Source organism: Crinia signifera, chromosome 7 (assembly GCF_055691185.1).
Source record: "Crinia signifera chromosome 7, ASM5569118v1, whole genome shotgun sequence".
Lineage (NCBI taxonomy): Eukaryota > Metazoa > Chordata > Amphibia > Anura > Myobatrachidae > Crinia > Crinia signifera.
The window spans coordinates 184931026-184955690 of NC_139223.1; the positions used below are offsets into that span (position 1 = coordinate 184931026).

The window sequence follows — 24665 nt, forward strand, 5'->3', positions numbered from 1 at the left end:
CATTGTCATTACCCATCAGGGTGGGTGTACAATGTAAAATCGGGTCTTGGTGCCTGTACAATTAAAAATCGGGTATAATCGCATCGCATGCTATCATATCATACCTGCGATGGAAATCGGGGGCGCCGTGATAATACACAAGTACCCAGTAAATATTTGGCCACTTACATTATCCCCATCACCAGTAGAGCTTACAATCTATATTCCCTACCACACATACAGTACAGGTAATAGAGCCTATTGACCTACCTAATATATTTTTGTATTGTGGGAGGAAACCCGTGCAAGCACAGGGAGAACATATTGGGCCTGATTCTGGTTGGCTTGTTAAGCTGCGAAGATTGCAGCTTCCTGAGTGCCAGAGAGCCGCCATGCCAATCCCCTCGCAACCATGCGAGTGGTTGTGTAACGAGGACACATCTCTTCGCATACCGCAGCTGCAGGATAAATCATTTCATGGTCGCTGCCCATCGAATGACTCATCCTTCATTTGCAAATAAAAGTCAGTCTCAACTGACGCGGATGAAGACAGGGCAGACAGCTGACGTCATGTGACGTCAACCGACCTTACAGGCATCGGCCCGCCCGCGTCCCCATGAGAACGTCCATAAAACGTTGGGTGTTCCCATGGCCCAGTGCCACCACCGCCCCTCCCTCCCTGCTGTGAACGGCTCAGCGAGTAAGTAACTCGCCGCGGTCATGCGCGAACCCCAACCATCGGTGCAGGGGCTGAATTTGGATCACTACGAGTGATCCAGAATCAGCCGCATGATCTCCACACCGTTACACTCTTCCTAATAGAACTCTGTAGCTCAGAATAACATATAATCAAAATCCTAAGGGCTGTTTCACACAGTACGGTTCCTGCCGCACGGTGAAATCCCGTACGGTCAGGGAGCCGCGCCGCACTCAGAATTTTATAATGGCAGGGATGGCCACAGCCCGGCAGCCGTCCCTTCCAGTGGGGGGATCCGGCTGCAGCCGTGCGGCCGGGCCGTGGCCGTCCCGTGTGAATGGACACAATAGTGTCCATTCACAACTGCTGAGTGCGGCACGGCTCCCTGGCCGTACGGGATTTCACCGTGCGGCAGGAACCGTACTGTGTGAAACAGCCCTGACAGTTAAAATCCCGTCAGCTATTGGCCGACGGTCAAAATACCGACAAGGTCAAAATACCGACATTTAAAATGAAGACAGGTCAAATATTTGACATGAGTTTTTCATTGAAACCGACTTGTTCATAATTTACCATCCCAGTAGACATGGAGGGGGAATATAATAGTGTGCCGAGCGCAGCGAGCCATGCAAGGGGATGTGGTGCACTCATACGGGGTTCATGTCGACCTATGTCAACATACAGACCAAAAAAATAAAAATATGAAAAACTTGTGTCTACTTTTTGACCTGTCTATATTTTAAATGTTGGTATTTTGACCGTGGCCAATTGTCAATACTATTAATGTTCTAAGCACGTTTGTGCATCCAGGGGGGGCACCCATTATTGTGGAACTACAAGTTCCAGCAAACTAATGGTCCCAGCTACTGAGGCTGCCCAGTGCCCACTGTACCTCTGACTGACACACAGCTCTCCTCTAAACCACTAATCTAGAACCACAACTACGGTACTACCTCAGTCATCATGTCCATTTACCGCTTCATGTCGAACAATAAAGTTGTTGTTGTCGTCAGAGATGCATGCCGGGAGGTGTAGTCACACAGGGGAATGCCGGGGGGATGAAGTCGCGGCTACCTACGATTGTGTTCGCGGCTTCGCGCACGGCATGCCGGGAGATGTAGTCACTCCGCACAGTTCCCGCAGGGCATTTACTTGACACCGAAGAAACAGAAAGGGACATTTTAAAAACGTGCCTGTGACTGAAGCAAGTCAACAAGTGAGTACACAGGAGTGATGCAGCCGGATCACCTGTGGGAAGGGGAGAAAGGTGCAGCTGGGCTGGTGCTGGTATAGCTATAGCCAGCCCAGGCGACAGACCACGAGTCCACTGCATAAGCTACTGTCACTCCCTGTCAGTGGCGTATTGTCAGATGTATGTGTAGTATGTATTTATGTATGTATGTATGTATGTATGTATGTATGTGTGTGTGTGTATATATATATATATATATATATATATATATATATATATATATATATATATAATCCCATAGGGGAGGGGTATTGGGGTGTCAGGGGGAGCACATGGCATGATGCAGACAGTAGCATGTAGTGTGAGTAATCTATGGTGGCTGTGAGGTGATAGTTGGACTCAGAGCAGAGTGTCAGGGAACCGGTGCAATCCCATATATCACTTGGTCTCTGTCCCTGGGTGACCCTAGGGTGGCTGCAAGTACAGTAGCTGCGAGCGATGTTCATGCAGAGTTAGTTCCACATGTGTAGCTGCATAGATTATCCTGGGTGCCAGAGTGAGCCCCGTGCTGCTTATACACTGGAGTCTGCCGGCATCACTCCATAGACTTTCATGTTAGTAAAATATATATATATATATATATTATAATTTTTTTTTCTGGCAGCAGCCATAGGACCGTTCTCTTCCATTCGGGAAACTGTCAAGGTCTCTTTTTTTTTGATGGGCATGAAGGGGATATAATAATGTCTCATAATGTAACATGATGTGATTTATGTTTTTGCAGGATTTAATGCAGAAATGGCTCCAGACTGTGATCGGAATGATGATCTAGAACCACCGGAGGAGGCTGCGGAGGCAGACAAGGAGCAGCAGCAGTCTCCTATAGAAGAACCGCAGTCTCCTTCCGAGGACCAGCCGCCCCCAGGTGAGGACATTCATCGGTGGAAGCTTCTGCTCTTCTACCTCTGCTTCTATGGATTCATGAACCAGCTGCGCCCAGGAGAAAGCTTTATAACACCTTTCTTATTGAGCTCAGAGAGGAACTTTACAAAGGAACAGGTACAGTATGCAATACACGGAGTCCCTCAGGATTGTTTAGGATTCATACATAAGCTTTCTGTGACCCTGTAAAACCGGTCTCTTCTTCTTCTTCTTATTATTATTATTATTAATATTATTACAATCTGTTATTTAGAACGAGCCACAAGTGTTCCTTGATACTGTACAATTGTATAGGAGGTATCTGCAAGGGTTTCGTACAGCTACAGTACCTTGGTTTCTTTCATTTATTCTTTAGGAATCCTACTCAAGTCTTTTAATTATTGTGTTCAGTAATTCCTGGCTGAATGCCTGTAATGAAAGCTTTGGCCACAGATTCAGCCGTGTGCCTAAACACCTAACTCATTTAACCAATTGTGCCAAGTGAATTTGTCAAAATAGGTGTGAAAATTGGCAAGCAAACTCTATTCTTCATAATGGCCTGTAATATTTACCTTCTATAGGAAATCTAATCTTTGTTTTATACAACTTTTTTTTTTAATTTGAATTTATATAACCAATGTGAGCGATGCTGGCACTTTTTTAGAGGAATTATTTAACATCTCTCTCAGATATTGGCACTCAAAGGGTTAATAACCTCAGTGCATACTCTAAAGCCCTGTATACACACACATCGATTTGCTTTTGATTCGATGTTAGATTCGATTTTCTATTAGATCTGGCATTAGATCATCCCATTGGATTTGACATTAGATCTGTACTTTTGCATAAAATTCGATTTCGTTGGCTGCACAGTAGATTTTTCTATTCGATTTTGAGAAAACGGGAGCGGGCATCGAATCGAATGCAGATCGAAAGTGTCCTAAAAACCATTCGATGTGGATTCGATTTTGCTTCTATAAGCAAAATCGAATCGAAAACAGGGAAAAATCTAAGCGTGTGTACACAGCTTTAAGCCCTGTACACACGCTTATGCTGTGTACACATGCTTAGATTTTTCCCTGTTTTCGATTCGAAGCAAAATCGAATCCACATCGAATGGTTTTTAGGACACTTTCGATCTGCATTCGATTCGATGCGCGCTCCCGTTTTCTCAAAATCGAATACAAAAATCTACTGTGCAGCCAAGGAAATCTCGAATTCGTTCCAGTAAATCGAATGAGTACATTGTGCCAACACTGTGAAATCGAAATCGAATGCAAAAGTACAGATCTAATGCCAAATCGAATGGGATGATCTAATGCCAGATCTAATAGAAAATCGGGTACTTGTGTATTATCACGGCGCCCCCGATTTCCATCGCAGGTCATTGTAAAACGAAAAATCGCGTCGCATCACATGCGATATGATCGCATGCGATGCGGCCGATTTTAAATTGCACATGCACTTAGATGCCTAATTCCTATATTAAATGCCCACCAGACCCGATTTTAGATTGTACACCCACCCTGATGGGTAATGACTATGTTAAATACCCGCCCCCACCCCCCCCCCATTGTTAATGCCACCCCACTATCGACGCCAACCCGAAGCGTGGCGGTACGTGTCCTCTGACCTTTTTATACCCCCACTATTCACGTCGGCGTGGAGTTGATTTTATATAGTGTGGCGAACCACCGAGCACGAAGCGCGGCGAGCTGACGCGTAATAATTGTGAAGTTATGCACGTCCCCTCGCGGGGCTCACCACGCTTCGGGCTCGGTGGCTCGCTGTGCTCGCCACACTATATAAAAACAACTCCACAGCGACGTCGATAGTGGGGGTATGAAAAGGTCGGAGGACGCGTACCGCTGCGCTCGCCACGCTTCGGATTGGCATGGTTAGTGGGGTGGCGTTAACAATGGGGGGCATGTAACATACTTATTACCCATCAGGGTGGGGATACAATTAAAAATCGGCTCTGGGTTGGCATTTAACATTGATAATGGCATGCGAGGCGACGCGATATTAAAATTGTACACTCTGCCCGGAAAAAGCCTCAAATCGGTCACATCGCATACCTTAATTAGTGGTATGCGATGGGCGCCGTGATAATACACAAGTACCGAAAATCTAATCTAACATCACATCTAAGCGTGTGTACAGGGCTTTAGATTTGATGTTAGATTCGATTTTCTATTAGATCTGGCATTAGATCATCCCATTCGATTTGGCATTAGATCTGTACTTTTGCATTCGATTCGATTTTACAATGTAGGCACAATGTACTCATTCGATTTACATGATCGAATTCGAGATTTCGTTGGCTGCACAGTAGATTTTTCTATTCGATTTTGAGAAAACGGGAGCGCGCATCGAATCGAATGCAGATCGAAAGTGTCCTAAAAACCATTCGTCGTGGATTTGATTTTGCTTCTATAAGCAAAATCGAATCGAAAACAGGGAAAAATCTAAGCATGTGTACAGGGCTTTAGATTTATAAGGGGCTTATTATAAAAGGAACCTTTGTAGCCCTTCGACCCGCTAGTAATAAGAGGATTGAAGCATTTCTCTTCTACTGTGCCCTTTAATACAGAACAGTGTTTAATTAGTTGACTTCTGTAATGAGAGTGATTATTGGTGTGTTATGATTTTCTCTTGCTTTACTTGCTAAGGAATGTTCTAAGCGGGACCTGCTGTGTAAGCATGTGAGCTATAACCTTTGTTCATTCCTTTACACCAGACCTGAGTCATCTCGCGGCATACTTAATGGTTTATATGCTAATCGGCAGGTTATGAAACCCTCCACTTCTAATCGTGCTTATGCCCAAAACTTGCTGGTAAAAACTGTTTGCCATTTTAAATGAAGAAGACATTTCAAAAAATATTTTTGGGCCGTTTATTAATATCACCTCTATATGTTCTACACAATACATTATTTTGAGCGTTCAGGCAACAGCAAAACTTCAATTGACTTCAGATCATTTTCCAGCAATAACTAAAATGATTCATATTCCTCGACTTCAACCCTGGCATTTTTAGCGGATTAAATAAAACTGCTAAATCCACAACCTCATTACTCTGTCACAGGCGTTCAGCTTCCTACCCATTTGTCTTGGACACATGCGAATGAATGGAAGGGGAAACTTAGGAGTCACATATTGACTGTAGCTAACTGTTTGGTCTCAGCCCAGAGCTTCTTTCGCTTATGGGTAACTTTAGTGAAGTTTTTAGAATGGTTGCTATGGGCAACATAGCTCAAATCAGATTCTAGCTATTATCCTCTAGAACAGGGATGGGGAACCTTTGGCCCTCCAGCTGTTGTTGAACTACATATCCCAGCTTGCCCTGCTACAGTTTTGCTATTTGGCCATACTAAAGAGTCGAATTATACTCACCGATAATTCCTTTTTCTTCCTAGAGATCCCATGGCAGCCGTAACACTGGGATGTTCCCTTCCCCCATAGAATTAGACAGGATAATTTTTCTCTAGGACCGCCCACCTTGGGTATAATAGCCTCCTCTTCCTCCTCCTCCATGTCTTTTCATGTCTCCGAAATATGTCCTGGAGAAAAATACATAACATAGGGAGGGGAAAACCAGTGGCTGCCATGGGATCTCTAGGAAGAAAAAGGAATTATCGGTGAGTATAATTCGACTCTTTCTTCTACGATCCCCATGGCAGCCATAACACTGGGACATACCCAAGTAAACACACGGGAGGGCTAAATACTGCATGAATTATTTTATATATATATATATTCATTCGCCCATAAGGGCTTCTTGCAATACATGCGTCCCAAAGTGGGCAGTAGAAACGTTAAGTGAATAATGGTTTGAGAAAGTATGGATTGATGACCATGTTGCTGCCTTACAGATCTCAGCTGTTGACGCCTTCGCCTTATTTGCCCATGAGGTAGACACTGCCCGGGTAGAGTGTGCCTGCACAATGGAAGGTGGTGCTTTGCCCTCTTTCTCATAAGCGAATAAGATGGTCTCTCTAATCCAACGAGATATGGTCTGCTTCACAGGCGCTTTGCCCTTTTTAATTCCTTCCGGAATCACAAACAGGTGCTTAGTTAACCTGAAGGCCTTCGTTCTTTCCAGATACAACGTTATCCCTCTCACCAGGTCTAACGTGTGCCAAGCCTCTTCTTCTCTATCTTTAGGCTGAGGATAGAAATCAGGTAAGGTTATCTCCTGGTTCAGGTGAAAAGCTGACACCACCTTGGGAATGAAATCTGGATGTGTCCGTAAGACTACCCTATCAGGGAATATTATAAAATATGGTTCCTCCATCCACAGTGCCTGAAGCTCACTGACCCGTCGAGCTGAAGTCACAGCTACTAGAAATACCACTTTCCAGGTTAGATATTTTAGCGGGCAATCTTCCAGTGGTTCAAAGGGATCCTTTGTCAACACCGTCAGGAGCAGGTTTAGGTCCCAGGGGGCCACAATTGATTTAATCGGCGGTCTGATCCTCTTCATCGCCCTGCCGAACCTCTTAACAATTCTCTCTTCTGCTAGAGGCCTGTCCAATAACACACTTAGTGCAGATATCTGTGCCTTGATCGTTGCTGTGGCCAACCCCATCTGGAAACCCTCAAACAAGAATTGTAATACTTGATCAGTCGGAATGTCCATAAAGTCATCTTTGAACTGTCCCCAACTGATAAACTTATACCAGGTTTTATAGTAAGCCTCCGAAGAAACTTTCTTCCTGGCTCTCAGCATCATCTCCGTCACCTGGGGTGACAAATTGTGTCTCTTTAGGATCTGCCGCTCAATTTCCATGCCTCTAGTTGTAAACTCGCCGGCTCTGGGTGCAGCATAGGCCCCTGATGTAGGAGGTCCGGCCTGCTTGGTAGCTGCCATGGTCCTTGTATCGCCATCCTTAAGACATTCGAAAACCAGGCTCTTCTTGGCCAATGTGGAAGAATTATCAGTACTAGTACTTGGTCTTCCCTGATCTTTTTCAGTACTTTGTTTATCATAGGGAATGGAGGGAACAGGTATCCCAGTTTGAACGCCCACTTGGTTGAGAAAGTGTCTAACGTCTTCGCCTGTGGATGATAATACTTTGCGTAGAATTCGCTCACCTTCCTGTTCGAATAGGTGGCCATCAGGTCCACTTCTGGCGTTCCAAAGATCCTTGTCATCTGTAGAAAAACTTCGCCGTTCAGCTCCCATTCCCCTGGTAACACAGTCTTGCGACTTAGATAATCTGCTATAACATTTTTCTTGCCTGGAATATAAATTGCCGAGATTGACTTTAGGTTCTTCTCCGACCACTTCATAATCTCTTCCGACATCCTCATCAATTTCAGACTTCTGGTCCCGCCTTGATGGTTTATGTGTGCGACTACGGTCACATTGTCGGACATAACTCTTAGATGTGTGCCCCGAATCTTGGATCTTTGGAATCACTTTTATACAGGAAACCATCATTCCTAGTAACTGTACCCCTTTTATTAGGGGAATTTTCTTTCCTTGCAGGATTTCCAGAATTAACTTCCTCATTTTCATGCACCTCTCGAGTGATAGGGTTACAGAATAATTTCTGGTATCTATCCTTACCCCCAAAAAAAGAATATTTTTGGTCGGTATCAATTGACTTTTGTCTTTGTTTATCACCCATCCGTGGCTCTGCAGGGTTTCCGTGACGAGATTCAGACTTCGCTTCACTCCTTCCACTGAGCTCCCAGCTATCAATAAGTCGTCCAAGTATGGCCAGATCTGGACCTTCTGCTTTCTCATCTCGGCTACCAGTGTAATCAGAACCTTGGTGAAGACTCTTGGGGATGTTCTTAACCCGAATGGGAGGCACGTGAACTGGAGATGCTGACCGGCCACATAAAACCTCAGGAACCTTCTGTGTTCCAGACAAATTGGAATATGGTAATAAGCGTCTTTGAGGTCGATTGACACTAAGTATTCGTCCTGTCTTATGCCCGTCACTATGGATGACAGACACTCCATGCGAAATTTTATTTTCTTGATAAAACAATTCAGATCCCTGAGATCCAGGATCGTCCTGAATCCTCCACTGTTCTTTTCCACCAAGAATAGATTGGAGTAGAATCCCTTCTTGTGGTAAATCTTGGGTACTAACTCGATCGCTCCCTGCTCCAGTAGTTGACTTATCTTGGAGCATAAAGCTGACCTTTTTTCTTTTTCTATAGGTACCCTGGATGTCAGGAATCTGTTCTGTTGCGGAATTTCCATAAATTCGATATGATAACCCTGTTGGATTATCCTCAGTACCCATCTGTCGGATATGGTATTCTCCCATTGACTTCTGAACTGGAGGAGTCTGGCTCCTATCACTGTCTCTTGGACATAGTCATGATCTTCCTCTGTCAGGCTGAAAGCGCCCGCGAAAGGGCTGACGAAAAGCTTGCCGCGAAGTATTCGCTCCACCTCTCCTATAGTAGGGCCTTCCAGGCCTATAACTCCTAGAATCCCTATAGGATTGCTTGGTCGTGCTAGGATACGGAAAGCGACTCTTCCTGTCCTGCGGGAGACGTACAGATTTTCCTCCTGACAATCTCTGTATCATTGTGTCCAGGTTCGAGCCGAACAGAAATTTCCCTTCAAATTGCAGAGTAGTCAGCTTGTTCTTGGAGTTCGCGTCAGCGCTCCAGGGTTTTAGCCACAGGGCTCTCCTTGCTGTTACCCCTGCCGCCATGGTCTTCGCCGCAAAGGCCACTGAATCTAGGGAGGCCTCGCACAGGTAATCTATGGATTTCTGCATCACATCCAAACTCTTCAATACATAATGTTTAGAGATTCTTTCTTCTATGTCTGTCTGTAGGTTAGCTGCCCACAGTCTCAGGGCCCTGGACACTGATGCGACTGCTACCGTAGCTTTAAGAGACCCAGCTGAGGCCGTATGAACCTTTCTTAGTCCATTCTCAATCTTTCTATCCATTGAGTCCTTAAATGCTGCTGCGTCCTCTACCGGGATAGTAGACTTGGAGGTCAGCTCTGCTACAGCAGCATCTACCTTAGGGATAGAGCACCATCCCAGGAACTCGTCATCTTTATATGGGTACATCTTCTCAATACGATTCCCCAGAGTCAGTTTTTTATCCATATTAGTCCATTCCTTGGAAATGGTCTCCCTGACCATTTTGTGAACCGGGAAAGTTCTTCCCTTTTTCTCCCTATCCTCGAATAAGGGGTTCTTTGCCTCCGACGTGCCTGGTTCTTCCTTATAATTCATAGCTTTATAAATGTTTTTTTTGCACATTTTCCACTAGTTCCAAATTAAAAGATCTCACATCTTCTAATTCGCCTTCATCTGTAGAATCCTTTCTGTCACCCTCTATTTCCTCAGTTGAGCCTTCCTCCTGGCTAAACTCTGCCTGGGTTCTGGATCTTTTCTGAGTCTGTGACTGCGCAAACTCCTGTTTTGACACAAAGGATTCTTTCATCCAGTCCATGAGTTCTCTAAGAACATCTGACTTCTTTTCTTTCTTCTCCAATCTGTCCTGTCTTGCCTCACATTCTCCACATAGAGATTTATTTTGGGCAGATGCAAAGGATTTATCACATGACATGCAATTGGTCTGTATAAATTTCTTTTTGGCTGTTCTCTTCTTAGGAATAGCAGGTACATCCTCATCCTGTTCTATAGGCACACTACAAAGAAAAAACACTAAGTACTATTCTGTAGTATTGCTACAAAATAAAACCACTAATGCCCACAAAAAACCAAGGGCTTACCTCTGAGGGGCATTATCCGGCTTATGGGGAGAAGGCTCATCCATGATGCACACCGCGGTCAGACAGCCAGGCACTGAGAATCCAGTGTAAAGCACGCTTGTTCATTGCGTCTTTAAAAATGGCGTTCCCTGGTTCACCCTAGTTCAGGATGGCCGAGCGGAACCAATATGCTTCCCCTTGTTTCCGTGGGGAAGCATTTATCGCCCGTCCCCCAGCGTTTCAGGCGGAAGTGACGCACGCGCACACTTCCGCCCCGTCTGCCTGATATCTCTGAAGCGTGCAAACGCGGCTTCCAGCCGGTCTGCATCTACTTCACGTGGAGCGCGCATACAGCCCTGCTGCCTCCTGCACCATGACAGCACCAGGTACCTATGCTCCACGTGGGACTTTACCATTATTCACAAGTGTACCATAGCGCTGCCTGCGCCACGCGTTGTATACAGGCAGGAACACTGTAGTAACATAGCTAAAGCTAGTTAGACACTTCTTCTCCCCGGGTAGCCACCCCTTCAGCTCCATGCTGCGTGAGGTAACCCTGCTTAAAACAAACATAACAGCCTACTCTGTCCTAACTCTAACGGAGACAGGAAAAAAGACATGGAGGAGGAGGAAGAGGAGGCTATTATACCCAAGGTGGGCGGTCCTAGAGAAAAATTATCCTGTCTAATTCTATGGGGGAAGGGAACATCCCAGTGTTATGGCTGCCATGGGGATCGTAGAAGAAAACTGTTGCAGGGCATGCTGGGATGTGTAGTTTAACAACAGTTGGTGGGCCGGAGGTTCCCCATCCCTGCTCTTGAAGGTGCTACATAAATAGAATCTGATTAGTTGCTATGGGCAACATTTCTCACTTTTTTCTAAAACTCTCACACTTTAGTAAATGTACCCCTTAGAGCAGGCATGTCCAAACTGTGGCCCTCCAGCTGTTGTGAAACTACACATCCCAGCATGCATTGCCATAGTTTTAACATTCCCTATTAGCAAAACTGTGGCAAGGCATGATGGGACTTCACAACAGCTGGAGGACCATAGTTTGGACAGGCCTGCCTTAGAGTATAGGAATTCGGTCGTTAAGTCGACAGTACAATGTCTAGGTCAACAAGCATTAGGTCAACCACTATTAGTCGACAGGCCATAGTTCGACACATGAAAAGGTCAACATGAATTTTTTTTTTAAGAAACCGACTTGATCATATTTTGCCATCCTAGCGGGCATAGAGGGAGAATAAAATAGTGTGCCAAGCGCAGTAAGGCACTGTGCCCAGAGCATGGCGAATGAAGCGGTGCATTTATAAGGTGTCCATGTCGACCTATGTCAACATAAACACCCAATTATTATTTTTTAACTCATGTAGACCTAATGCTTGTGTCGACCTAAACCATGTCGACACTTTTCAGGTGTTGCCCAATAGTGGGTGACCTAAATTTTGTTGACCTTATGACCCATAGCCTGAATACATACATGCCTTTTTAGCATTGTACACTTGTGTCCTGGAATAAGTGAGTGAGCGACTTCAATTCCCAGTACATGGCGCCAACGCATTCTATAGAACCTTTTGCAATTGATATCTTGGCAGATATCTCTGCTATCTATTGTCATATAATTCACAGTGACCATAACAACGTATCATGATTCAAAACCAACAGGAAATTTTAATCTCGCATACAACAAGGGTGCACAGTGACTGCACCACAGCAGGGAAGGCAAGCAGAGTGCAACTGTGTAGTGGGCAGTCTGTGGCAATGGTACATGCCAGTCCAATAACAGCAAAATCTAATGCTGGGGCAAAAAGTAACCTCATCGCTGAAATAGCACAACATTCCCTTTCTTCTATGGGATTCCAGAGCCGACACCATACTTGGGTCCTATTGTTAACCTCCCAGCACAAGACTGAGTTAGTGAACGCCACCTCTAGACGCAAGATGACTGGAAAAGTTGAGCCTGGTCCAACGAGCCAAGGTTCCACCTGCTATGGACAGTTATGGGTGTGGACCCTGCATGTCAATGAGGCGCAGTCCAGGCCAGTGATGGCATTGTTTTGGTGTCCCGGATACATCTGCAGACATCACTGACCCACGGATGCTACATAACCATCCTTGGTGATCATTTGCGCTGATTCACGTCAATCATAGACTCAAACAGGAGTTGGCTCTTTCAGCACAGCAATTTTTATTCCGCCACTTTATGGCTGAATGAGTATTCTTTTGAGGGGGTGATTCAGATCCGCTTGCTAGGCAGCGACTGTCAGCAGACTGAAGAATAGAATTAAGAGGAAGTTTGGAAGTCCAGAGAGAATTTCCGGTACTCTTTACCTAGCACGGCGCCCATCGCGGTCATCGCGGGCATTAAATGCACTTAAAAATCGGGTGCGACGCGATACCCGCGATTTCCCATAGGGACCAATGTTAAATTTCTCAATTGACCCGATTTTTCTGTTCAATGCCTCAATTGACACGATTTTTCCATAGGAAACAATGTTAAATGGCCCACACAGGCCAAATAGGCACCCTGAAGTGTGAAATGGCCCCCACAATTGTTAACGCCACCCCACGATCAACGTGAACCCGAAGCGTGGCGAGCGGCGGCGGTACGCGTCCTACGACCTTTTCATACCCCCACTATCCACGTCGGCGTGGAGTTGAGAATAGAATAGTGTGGCGAGCGCAGCGAGCCACCGAGCCCGAAGCGTGGCGAGCGCAGCGAGCCCCGCAAGGGGACGAGGATACCTGTGAAGCCCGCGAAGGGACGCGTTTACCTGTGAAGGTATCCGCGTCCCCTCGCGGGGCTCGCAGCGCTCGCCACACTATTCTATTCTCAACTCCACGCCGACGTGGATAGTGGGGGTATGAAAAGGTCGTAGGACGCGTACCGCTGCGCTCGCCACGCTTCGGGTTCACGTTGATCGTGGGGTGGCGTTAACAATTGTGGGGGCCATTTCACACTTCAGGGTGCCTATTTGGCCTCTGTGGGCCATTTAACATTGTTTCCTATGGAAAAATCGTGTCAATTGAGGCATTGAACAGTAAAATCGGGTCAATTGAGAAATTTAACATTGGTCCCTATGGGAAATTGCGGGCATCGCGTCGGTCGCGTCGCACCCGATTTTTAGTGCATTCAATGGCCGCGATGCCCGCGATTTTTTTACCTGCGATGCCCACGATCAAAATCGTGGGCGCCGTGCTAGGTAAAGAGTACCGAATTTCCTTCCAGTAAGACAATAATCATGCATGAGAGTTTTGGTCGCGTCCAATGAGAGAAAGGGCTTGGTTTCTGAAACATTGCGTATCCACCGGTGGTTAGACTTTGTTGCTATATATGTTCCTCCATCCATGCTGACGTGACCTTAGGTACTGTTGCTTGTAAAACAACCAAGTTGAGCTTCTGTTGGCGATCATGTGAAACCACCAACAGTCGCACATCTTTGTCCCCGAAGTCTCCTTTTGTAACTATACTAGTCCTGATTATAAACAACAACTCCATTACTTTTATACGTGATGATGTAGGTTGCTTCTTACTTGGTTCCTTTAGGATTTGACTACCTTCTTCTCTGTCTTTCTAGGTCACCAATGAAATCACTCCGGTTCTGAGCTACTCGTACATGGTGGTGTTGGTGCCTATTTTCCTTCTGACCGATTACCTCCGCTACAAGCCCGTGTTGATCCTGCAGAGCCTCAGTCACATCTCTGTATGGCTGATGCTCATCTTTGGTACGGATGTCATCACTATGCAGTTCATGGAGTTCTTCTACGGCATCACCATGGCGGCTCGAGTTGCTTATTCATCCTACATCTTCTCACTGGTGTCTCCGACCAGGTTTCAGAAGGCAGCGAGTTACTCCCGATCCTCTGTGCTTTTAGGGGTCTTCGTGAGCTCTGTGTTGGGACAGCTTTGTGTCACGCTGGGCGGCGTCCCGTTTCAGACTCTCAACTACATCTCACTTGGTTTCATGGTGTTTGGACTGATCCTCACCTTCTTCCTGCAACGCCCCAAGAGAAGCCTTTTCTTCAATAAAACTGTTTCTAAGCAGGAGAACGGGGTGCATCAGTCTGAGCTGCAGAAGATAAATCCCGAAGGCAAAGAAGAAGGACTGTGCTCAGGGTGGAGGGAGTTTGTGATTATCCGAATGCTCTTCGAACTGAAGGTAGCGGCCCGTCATCCCAGACTACGAATCTGGTCCCTGTGGTGGATCTTTAACTCTGCCGGGTACTACCTTATGTTGTATTATGTGCAGATTCTGTGGAACGAGATCTACCCTGCCGTGGACAACCGCAGGGTATACAATGGCGGTGTTGACGCTGCTTCTACGCTTCTCGGTAAGAAGGCTTACTTTGAGTTATGTAATATAAATGAGAATTGTGGTGAAAACAAAAAATATGGAAGTACCAACCAATCGGCCCCCAACTGTAATGTTACAGGCTTAAATTACGGTAAAAGGCGGGTAGGGGGGGAGCATCGGCAAGTGTGTGTGGGGCTTTAGATTAAGTGCAGTTGTTCGTAACTATCAATACCCGCAGACACTTTCTCCAAAATTGTTCTACACTTACTTTAGGTGGTTTCTGCTCGCCCAAAGCCTTCTGTTTAATAAAGTGTAAACTTCTGCAGCTTTTGAAAAGAAATCGGGGGCGTCTTCTGGTGTAGTACTATAGTATACAGTTGTTGCCAATTCTACTTTTTAATTCCTATAGTTCTTACAAGAACTTTGTGCTAGAAACTTTAGATTTTTTTTTTTTTTACCCAAAAAAATGTTCTGGTATTTAGCCCAGGGGTGTGTGTAGCTGGCGTCGTACTAAGATTGCCCTGCCTAATACTTGGCCAGTTATTTCTGCAATGTATAAGCATGCGGCAACCCATGCACACGTGAATGTGGAGACACTGTCACCTCTGTAGTGTATTTCGTATTCTTGGAATTCTCATGTTAAAGACATGGTTTCTGCTTGGCCTTCAGGAGCCCTGACCTCGTTTGCCGCCGGCTATGTGAAGATCCGCTGGACTTTGTGGTCGGAATTGGTGATTGGATTGGTCACCGCTCTGCAGGCTGGACTCCTCCTCCTCATGAACACAACCACAAATATCTGGGTGTGTTATGTGGCTTATGTCCTGTTCCGCAGCTCCTACCAGTTCCTGGTTCCCATCGCCATGTGAGTATTCTGGTGGTTTTACCACTAGCTTGGCCATTCACAACTGGGATGTACAAATTTCAGGATGCAGTTAGCCAGCCTGCTCTCTGGGGGTCATTCTAAAACCCTTCTAGCAGTCAGGTCTTTATTTCAGCAGAGATACAGACCAAACTGTGCTAGAAGCACCACAGCATAGAGCAGTGGTTGCCAACACGTCGCTCGCGAGCTACCAGTAGCTAGCCTGAGCAAAACTGCTCCCAGTCCGTCCGCCCACTGTTGCCACCGACTTGCACCGCTATAGCCGCTGCCTTGCCCCTCTACAGCCGCTGTTGCCTTGGCCCGTAGTCCTTGTTCCGAGGACCGGAGGAGACAGGTGCTAGAAGTCATATTTGACCTCTAGCGTCTGGTAGGGAGCACCGCACTAAGCGCTCCCGGCACTTCTGGGTAACGCTGCAGTGCTGTGTCCCTGTCAGATGCGAAGTCAAATATGACTTCTAGCGGGGTGTGGGGGAAGAACGGACGGACTCCTTAAGCCAGCAGGGGGGTGATGGAGCTCAGCTCCGAACGCTGCAGCAGCGAACAGTTTATTATGGTGCAACTGCCCACTATGCCCATGTGAAGACGGGCATAGTGGAGGGGGCAAGCAGTGACCCCCTTGTCAATAAGCATTAACCCCTGGCAACAAAAATTAACCCCTGGCAGAAAGCAGGTAATTTACATTTTATTTTATTAGAAGATTGACTGTGGGACATATTGTGCAGAATCATGTGGCATAATGCATTTTTGGGGGCTGTCCTGTGTCCCACCTGGGGCCGGCAGTGTCGTCCCCCCCCCCCCCCCCCCCCCCCCCTCCTAATTTCCCAGATGTCCCTTCTCCTCTGCCTCCAATGTTGGGAGGTATGTATGCGGCATGTTGGGCATTGCAGTGTGTGGCATATTGTGTTTGGGGCATTGTGGTGTAATGTGTCAGGGGCATTACAGTGTGTGGCATAAGTGTAAAGGGCATTTTTTGGTTATTATACAGATTTTTTTTTTTTTTTCATTTAAGTAGCTTTTCAGGCGGTTTATCTTGTTGCGAGTAGCTCACACCCCAAAAAAGGTTGGAGACCACTGGCATAGTGACACTACAGGCAGGAAAGAGGAACTGCACGTGTTTTGAAAGGTGTGGGGTGCTACAATAAAAACTAACTGCTGGCGCTCAGCGACATAGAGAATCCTGGACGGTCCTGGGTAATATAAGGGGTGTGGCCGATTTGAGTAATTGTGGCCATGCCTCCTTACAAAAACAAAATACAAAACTCTACATTTTTGCAGCCACTCCCCATAACCACCTCCAACCAGTCCTGGTCTGTCAATCACCTTGCAGGTTAATCCTCCCTGCGACCTCCATCGCGGAACATGCGCAGGTCAACCTAGACGCAGACTACAGATGACCACTCCGCTGCGGAAACTTTGGATCTGTGGCCATCTCCGAACCGGGCCGCATGTCTTGTCTGACCACAACATTGTGCTGTCAATCAAAAAGATGCCACCAGCAGAAATGTGACACCTGATAGTCAGGACCCCAATAAAGAATCCCTTTGGGACCGCTTATACTTTGGATATTTCATTTAAAAGCGCGTTTATAGTTTGATGCAGAATATCATGTAACTATGTAAAGTGTGGTTGTCCGAAAATCCTGTGCACTAAATATTTGTCTATTTCAGTTTCCAGATTGCAAGCTCCTTGTCCAAGGAACTTTGTGCGCTAGTGTTCGGAGTTAACACTTTCTTTGCCACAGTCCTGAAAACAGTTATTACGGTTATAATCGCTGACAAGAGAGGCTTGGCTCTGTCTGTGCACCCACAGGTAATAGAAGTGTGAATCTGCAGCAGCAACAGAAATGTTTAACCTTGTAGAGAAACATTAATAGGCTTGATCATTTAACATGAGAATCATCTATCTGTGCATGTCAAAGGGCTTTATGGTATGTGTGTCTGAGTGTACACGGCCTGATTCATTTTTTAAGTATAGCAAAAAAGCAACCAACTAGGGAAAACCATGCTGCACTGCAGGTGGGGCAGATGTAACCTGTGCAGAGAGAGTTAGATTTGGGTGTGAAATCTAAATTGCAGTGTAAAAAAGCTGTCCAGGCTTTGTGTCCTACATGCAAAAGCAGACCGTATTTATCCAGCACAGAAAAAATATAACTTGCCCAATCGTAAATCTCCCAGCGAATGGTGGGGCTGGCGTGTCATCCACATGCAAAGCTTCGAGTCGCAGCTTTGCGTGTGGACCAGAATAAGTTCCTAATTGTACAGTACTGCGCAGTGATTAGCATTGGGATACAAGGGGAGATGTATCCAACCTTCTAAAGGGAACAAGTATGACCTATACAATGATATCTAGAAGCTGATTGGTTACAGTGGCGACCTCCTCTCTAAAAGGTTGAGCAGGGTGAACACTGGCGCGGCCGTCATTTGTTCTGACCTTACTGGAGATTTCCCTTGAGACAACACACACTTGCTAACGACTGAACGATACATCGGTGCTTGGTCGCATGCGATTTTATCGTTGCTCCTGTACACACTAGAACAACCATCATTGCTCTGGGGAGTTGAATGAAGTTGATGTCAAGTCAGTGCAACATATTGTTTTCCCTGCTCCCTGCACAAAGAGCACCAGTTCGGGGTATGGATCATTGGATAGACAGCAACTAGGTCGGCATGCAGAAAGGTCGACACAAGCATGTGGTCGACGTGGAGTTTTCCCCGTTTTGTCGTTATGGACACTGAAACGTAGCAACACGTCCCCCCCGCTTGGCTCGCTGTGTTTTCTGAGCTTTGGGCTCGGCGCCTCACTACGCTCGGCACACTATTCTCCCACCACGCCTTAATGGATGGTAGGGCATGAAATACTGCCTGTCGGCACATGTCGGTTCCCCCCAAAAATTTTTTAAGGTACTTGTGTATTATCACGGCGCCCGTCGCATCACATACCACTAATTAAGGTATGCGATGGACCCGATTTGAGGCTTTTCCTGGGATGAGTGTACAATTTTAATTATAATGGCACGCGATGCGACGCGATTTCAATGTTAAATGCCCACCCAGATCCGATTTTCAATTTTATCCCCACCCTGGTGGGTAATAACAATGTTAAATTGTTAACGCCACCCCACTATAAACGCCAACCCAAAGCGTGGCGAGCGCAGCGGTACGCGTCCTCCCGACCTTTTCATGCCCCCACTATCCACGTTGGTGTGCAGCTGATTTTATATAGTGTGGCGAGCGCAGCGAGCCACTGAGCCCGAAGCGTGGCGAGCGCACGCGCATTACTTCACAAGTATTACGCTTCGGGCTCGCTGCGCTCGCCACACTATATAAAATCAACTTCACGCCAACGTGGATAGTGGGGGTATGAAAAGGTCGGAGGATGCGTACCGCCACCCCTCACGGACTCGCTGCGCTCGCCACGCTTCGGGTTGGCGTTGATAGTGGGGTGGCGTTAACAATGGGGGGGGGGGGGGGGGGGCATTTGAACATAGTCATTACCCATCAGGGTGGGTGTACAATGTAAAATCGGGTCTGGGGGGGCATTTAACATAGGAATCAGGCATCTGGGTGCCTGTACAATTGTGTATAATCGCGTCGCATCGCATGCGATCATATGGCATGCGATGCGATTTTGTGGTAGTACAATGCCCTGCGATGGAAATTGGGGGCGCTGTGATAATACACAAGTACCAATTTTAAAAACCCCATGTTGACTGTTGAGCTTCCCCATGTCGACCTAATGACCTTGTTGACCTAATGCTTGTAGACCTAGGGACTGTATGATTCAGACCTGTTGGATAGGCTGAAAACACTCACAGCCTAGAGAACAGGTCAGTGCCGAATGCCCCCCGCTAGCACCGCCTGTATCCTCTTGCATGTGGCTGAAGGGGAGAGAATTAATTCAATGTTCGCCATCCATCTGATGCTTCTTCTCCCCTTTCTGCTTTTTCGTCAGCCACCTGCCCGAGTGCGTTTCCAGGGAGACAACCATAAAACACTAGGTGTCCCCCTACCCCTCCCTCCCCTATCCGTGTGAATACTCTCTAAAGCCGTTTGCGCAGGCGGTCTACATATACGCATGATCAGACCCACCACCACCACCATCTGCCCTGTCCGATCAGAGTTGAATCAGGCCCATTGAGCTTACACGCTGATCAATGTAGGCAATCTGTCGGTCCGCTTTGGATACATCTCCTCCCTAGTAACAGAATGATCAGTATTACGTACACTGTGAAGCATTCTCCCCTTGTTAACTTTTATTTTTTATGTTTTTCTTTAGTTTTATGTGTATTTTGCCTACTTTACGTTCCTGGCTGTGGTATACCTTATTGCTGCCGCCGTGGTGATCATCAAGTACAAGCAAGCTGAGCGTACTGAAGCGAAAGGCAAGACCCAGCCTGAAGCACCCACTGAGCAGAAGACAGCGACGGATATAAGTTCCGGCATGGAATCTCCTGCATAAATCCGGTCCATCGCCACACCCACGATAACAGTATTCCAGTATTAGCATGTACTCCAGATCAGCCGGCACAGAAAGCAGAGCTGCTGTCATTAGGACAATATCTGTAGGAATAGCGAGACCCAGTTGTGCTAGTGTCAAGGTACGTGCCACAAGATCCTGCGGCTTAGTATAGAGTAGGTATACGTGGCTGCTTTGGGTCATTCCAATCTAGAACAGTTAGCACTGGTTGGCGGACTGAAAACGGAGGATCGAGTCCAATGCAGAGTGACGTGAGCAGAATCTCAGGGATTTGACATTGATAAAGGACAGGAGTTCTTGATCCTGGATGTTCACAAAGATCTTTCTATGCCTTAGAAAACATTCTTGCTGCAGCCGTCCTGGGAGGTTAATCTTCGGAGGTCTAGTCCAACACTACTGAGTGAGAAGAGTCACCTACTGTAACTGGAACTCTGACAATAAGAGAAGCTGTGTCAGATGTCTACTGATGTACAGTATTATACTGTAGTCACTGGAAGACCAACAAACTGTGAAATTACCGAGCACAGATAATCCACTGTCTGGTTCATTTTATTTAATGAAAACCGTTCTAAAGGACGGTGATGAGCTCATTTTGATGGGCTCCCTCTAGGGGCCTAAAAGTGCACTTACAATTTTTACTGCTCTAGCTGTACAGTGATGTACTTTATGCGGTTCACATTACAAACACCTGTTTTTTTTTTTCCTGCAGTGCTGTACCTTTGGACCAAAATAAATACATAGATACAGAGCGTGCGTATGAGTTCATGTGGATGTTTTTTCTTTTATTTACTTATATACACGTGTGTGTGTGTGTATACAGTGTGTGTGTGTGTGTGTGTGTATGTGTGTGTGTGTGTGTATATGTGTATATATATATATATATATATATATATATATATATATATATATATATATATATATATATTTTAGCCCTGAAGAGTGAGAGAGTACCAGCCAATCAGCTCCTAACTGCCATGTTACAGGCTGTGTTTTAAAATTGACATGAGCTGGTTGGTTGGTACCTTATCGCTCTCCAAGGCTTAGTACATAGTCCCCATAGTAGCATACAGGAGGCGTCTATAACACAAAGCTGATACTCGTATGTAGTATAGGTATAAAGAGAACCAGAGATTGTCCAGGAGGGGTTATGCCAGGTAGGGGCGAGTAAAGAAATGATAACAGCCTTGTAGGGCGAGTGCCGTCCTGTGTCTGAACTTAGCACAGATACAGGATCATCTCTGACCCTCACAGAAGATACATAGACTATAAAAGAGCTATAGTCCGTTGTGCAAATAGAGCAAATGTCACATCGGGAGAGACAAAACATCTATTTATACCCAGTGTGCATAGACCGTTCCAGAGCCTTAAGGCAAAATGTTTATAGAAATATGATAAAATTGCCCTATGCGGATGATGTGTTTTCACCAGGAGAACACACTGGTCTACAGAGGAAGAAATCATTAGGGGGATGATGTAAGAACTGGATTTATTCCAGCAGTGTAGATAACACACCCACACACTGTCACACATCTAGCTGCAGGGAACTCCGCAGAACCCTATAGTGGGGTGCCGGTCATGGTCCTGATAGTCATTTACCCAAGGTCGGGATCCCATAGCGAGCCACCGTGCCCGCAGCGTGGCATGCACAGCGAGTCCGCGAGAGGCTTTGTTGCGCTCGCCATGCTGTCTGAGTCCGGCCAGTCGGAATCCCGACATCGGGCTAATGACTGTCGGGATCCCAACTGTCTGAACCCTATACCACACCCCCTATAGTCTGTATATATCACTGGGACATGTCAGCTACTGCATCCCTGTAACACATGCAGTTAATGTATTCGCATTACAGGGAGACCAGAGGAGTGGCCCATAGTCACATTGATCAATCAGGTATTGAACACCGCGTAGTGTCTTGTTCTGTTTAGGGACTTATCCAGCAGAGGCTGACCAAGGATTGTGGAGATGCCCAGATAACTCCTCCTGTACAGCCCTGTAAGCACTTTAAGCATTATGTAGGCTATCTAATATACCATTTTCCACATGGTGCTTCACCATCAAAGTGTAGCTCCGCGTCCTTCTGAGCGGTGCATCACAGTAGCCCAGTGTCCTGAGCTGCACGTCACAGTAGCCCAGTGTCCTTCTGAGTTGCACATCACATTAGCCCAACGTCCTCCTGAGCTGCACATCACATTAGCCCAGTGTCCTTCTGAGTTGCACATCACAGTAGCCCAGCGTCCTCCTGAGCTGCACATCACAGTAGCCCAGTGTCCTGAGCTGCACATCACAGTAGCCCAGCGTCCTCCTGCGCTGCACATCACAGTAGCCAAGCATCCTTTTGTGCTGCACGTCACAGTAGCCCAGTGTCCTTCTGAGCTGCACGTCACAGTAGCCCAGTGTCCTTCTGAGCTGCACGTCACAGTAGCCCAGTGTCCTTCTGAGCTGCACGTCACAGTAGCCCAGTGTCCTGAGCTGCACATCACAGTAGCCCAGTGTCCTCCTGAGCTGCACATCACAGTAGCCCCGCATCCTTCTAAGCTGCACATCACAAAAGTACAGAGTCCATCTAAGCTGCACATTACTGTACATCCTTCTGAGCAGCACATTACAGTAGCCCATCATCCTTCTGAGCTGCACATCACAATGTAGACTAGCGTCCATCTGAGCGGCACATCACACAGTAGCCCTGTGTCCATCTGAGCTGCACATCACACAGTAGCCCTGCGTCCATCTGAGCGGCACATCACACAGCCCTGCGTCCATCTGAGCGGCACATCACACAGTAGCCCTGCGTCCATCTGAGCGGCACATCACACAGTAGCCCTGCGTCCATCTGAGCGGCACATCACACAGCCCTGCGTCCATCTGAGCGGCACATCACACAGTAGCCCTGCGTCCATCTGAGTGGCACATCACACAGTAGCCCTGCGTCCATCTGAGCGGCACATCACACAGTAGCCCTGCGTCCATCTGAGCTGCACATCACACAGTAGCCCTGCGTCCATCTGAGCTGTACATCACACAGTAGCCCTGCATCCTTCTGAGCGGCATATCACAATAGCCCAACGTTCATCCCCCTTTTTTACATATTACGGGCAAATACATAAATGCCCTCACAGTGCCAAATACATAAATGCTCCCACAGTACCTGTGCCGGCGACGAGGGAGGAGTGTAGTGGGACAGGGGCGAGTGGGCCGCTGCTGAGCTACTCAGTCAGGTCACGCTGTTCTGAATCTTTCGCCGGCGCCGCACAGCATGCACAGGCTGGCCCACCCCATATCCGCATATTACTCCGCCAACGGAATACACTCTTCCCGCTGTCCCGGCATACTGTTTCCCAGGCGGCGGGTCCGGCAATGCGGGTGCTGCAGCTGCAAATTAATGCGGCAGCCCAGCAGCGGGACTCGGGGCCCATGGGTGCTCCTCAATTTCTGTGGGTGCTCTGGCCCTTGAGCGGGACTCGCGCCCATGGGTGCTCATCAATTTCTGTGGGTGCTCTGGCCCTTGAGCGGGACTCGGGCCCATGGGTGCTCATCAATTTCTGTGGGTGCTCTGGCCCTTGGTAAATGCAGAGTAAAAAAAAGTGTAATTTTATGTAAAAACTCAATAAAGTTATTTTTAGCCAGGCCAATGGGACCAGAATGGGTAATGGGAAATAACACAGTAGTTGGGGAGCTGAGAGCTATGCTATATACACTATGGAGCATGGGGAAAGGCGTACAGTGCGCTGGTAATAACAATGAGGATGTTAATAAAATTATTATAATGGTTGGAGGCTTCTGATAGGTGATTATTTATAGAAACATATTATTTGTATGTAAGTAAGAGATACATGAAAGGCATTAGTAATTACATCATAACTGGGATATAAATGCTTGAGTGTATCTGCTGCTTCATCATCAAGAAGAGGACATACTACAAACGGAGAAAGGAAAACTGAAAAGAAGACAATGAAGAAATAAACAAAATAGGACCAGAAAAAAAATAAGAACAAAAGAAAATACTGTAAAATGAATATATTATAACACTTCCTTAATGCCTATTTGAATGTTTTATCTTGGTTGTACTTAGTAATTTATTTCTTTACTGATTAGTATCCCTGTGTTACATGTATGCATGTGTTACTTAGAAACATGGCATTTGAACCATTTGGCCCATCTGTTCTGCCCCAAACACGTACAAGCACACTCTTAAGCTGAGTACAGATATATACAATTGTCGGGCCGTTCTTTCGTTCTGGGTCGGACAGCAAAAAAAAATTATCTTGACCGTCCATATATATATATCCATATATGTATACTAGAGACACAGAGATCCTTCTTCCTCTGCGTCTCTGCTCAAAATGATTTCTGGCCAATCAGGAGCCGAGAAAGTCGGCTCCTGATTGGCCAGAAATCATTTTGAGCAGAGACGCAGAGGAAGAAGGATCTCTGCGTCTCTAGTGTATAGCGGAGCAGAGCGGGTACCAGCAGCCGGGAGCAGCACGTCTTGAAGTGAAGATGCCGGGGTGGACGCCAGAGGAC

The 24665-nt window shown here is 46.6% G+C and overlaps 2 protein-coding genes across 34 annotated transcripts in view; one reads left to right on the plus strand and one right to left on the minus strand.

The window, feature by feature from the left end:
* PCBP3 (poly(rC) binding protein 3) overlaps positions 1 to 1761 on the minus strand; it is a 73515-nt gene extending 71754 nt beyond the window's left edge. For all 31 annotated transcript variants that reach the window (XM_083154659.1, XM_083154658.1, XM_083154649.1 and 28 more), the window contains exon 1: positions 1630 to 1761. The gene's annotated coding sequence lies outside the window, so the exon portion shown is untranslated. The remainder of the gene's footprint in view (positions 1 to 1629) is intronic.
* On the plus strand, positions 1661 to 20900 carry SLC19A1 (solute carrier family 19 member 1). Of its 3 annotated transcripts, none has more exons than XM_083154623.1 (6): positions 1661 to 1892; positions 2653 to 2927; positions 14075 to 14828; positions 15461 to 15653; positions 17339 to 17480; positions 19947 to 20900. In XM_083154623.1, the coding sequence occupies exons 2-6, from the start codon at positions 2667 to 2669 to the stop codon at positions 20127 to 20129; spliced, it is 1533 nt and encodes a 510-aa protein (XP_083010749.1). In that variant the 5' UTR covers positions 1661 to 1892; positions 2653 to 2666; the 3' UTR covers positions 20130 to 20900. The 3 variants fall into 3 exon arrangements, with proteins under 3 accessions (XP_083010749.1, XP_083010750.1, XP_083010751.1); XM_083154624.1 differs by lacking the exon at positions 1661 to 1892 and adding an exon at positions 1924 to 2048; XM_083154625.1 differs by lacking the exon at positions 1661 to 1892 and having other exon boundaries at positions 2658 to 2793.
* The last annotated feature ends 3765 nt before the right edge of the window (positions 20901 to 24665 follow it).

What these genes read in the sequence shown, in the direction of transcription:
- SLC19A1 (XM_083154623.1), top strand. Translation starts at nt 2,667, where the DNA reads ATGGCTCCAGACTGTGATCGGAATGATGATCTAGAACCACCGGAGGAG. An exon ending in TTCCTGGTTCCCATCGCCAT is followed by an intron (nt 15,654 to 17,338) that starts GTGAGTATTCTG and finishes TGTCTATTTCAG; the next exon opens with TTTCCAGATTGCAAGCTCCT. An exon ending in CTCTGTCTGTGCACCCACAG is followed by an intron (nt 17,481 to 19,946) that starts GTAATAGAAGTG and finishes GTTTTTCTTTAG; the next exon opens with TTTTATGTGTATTTTGCCTA.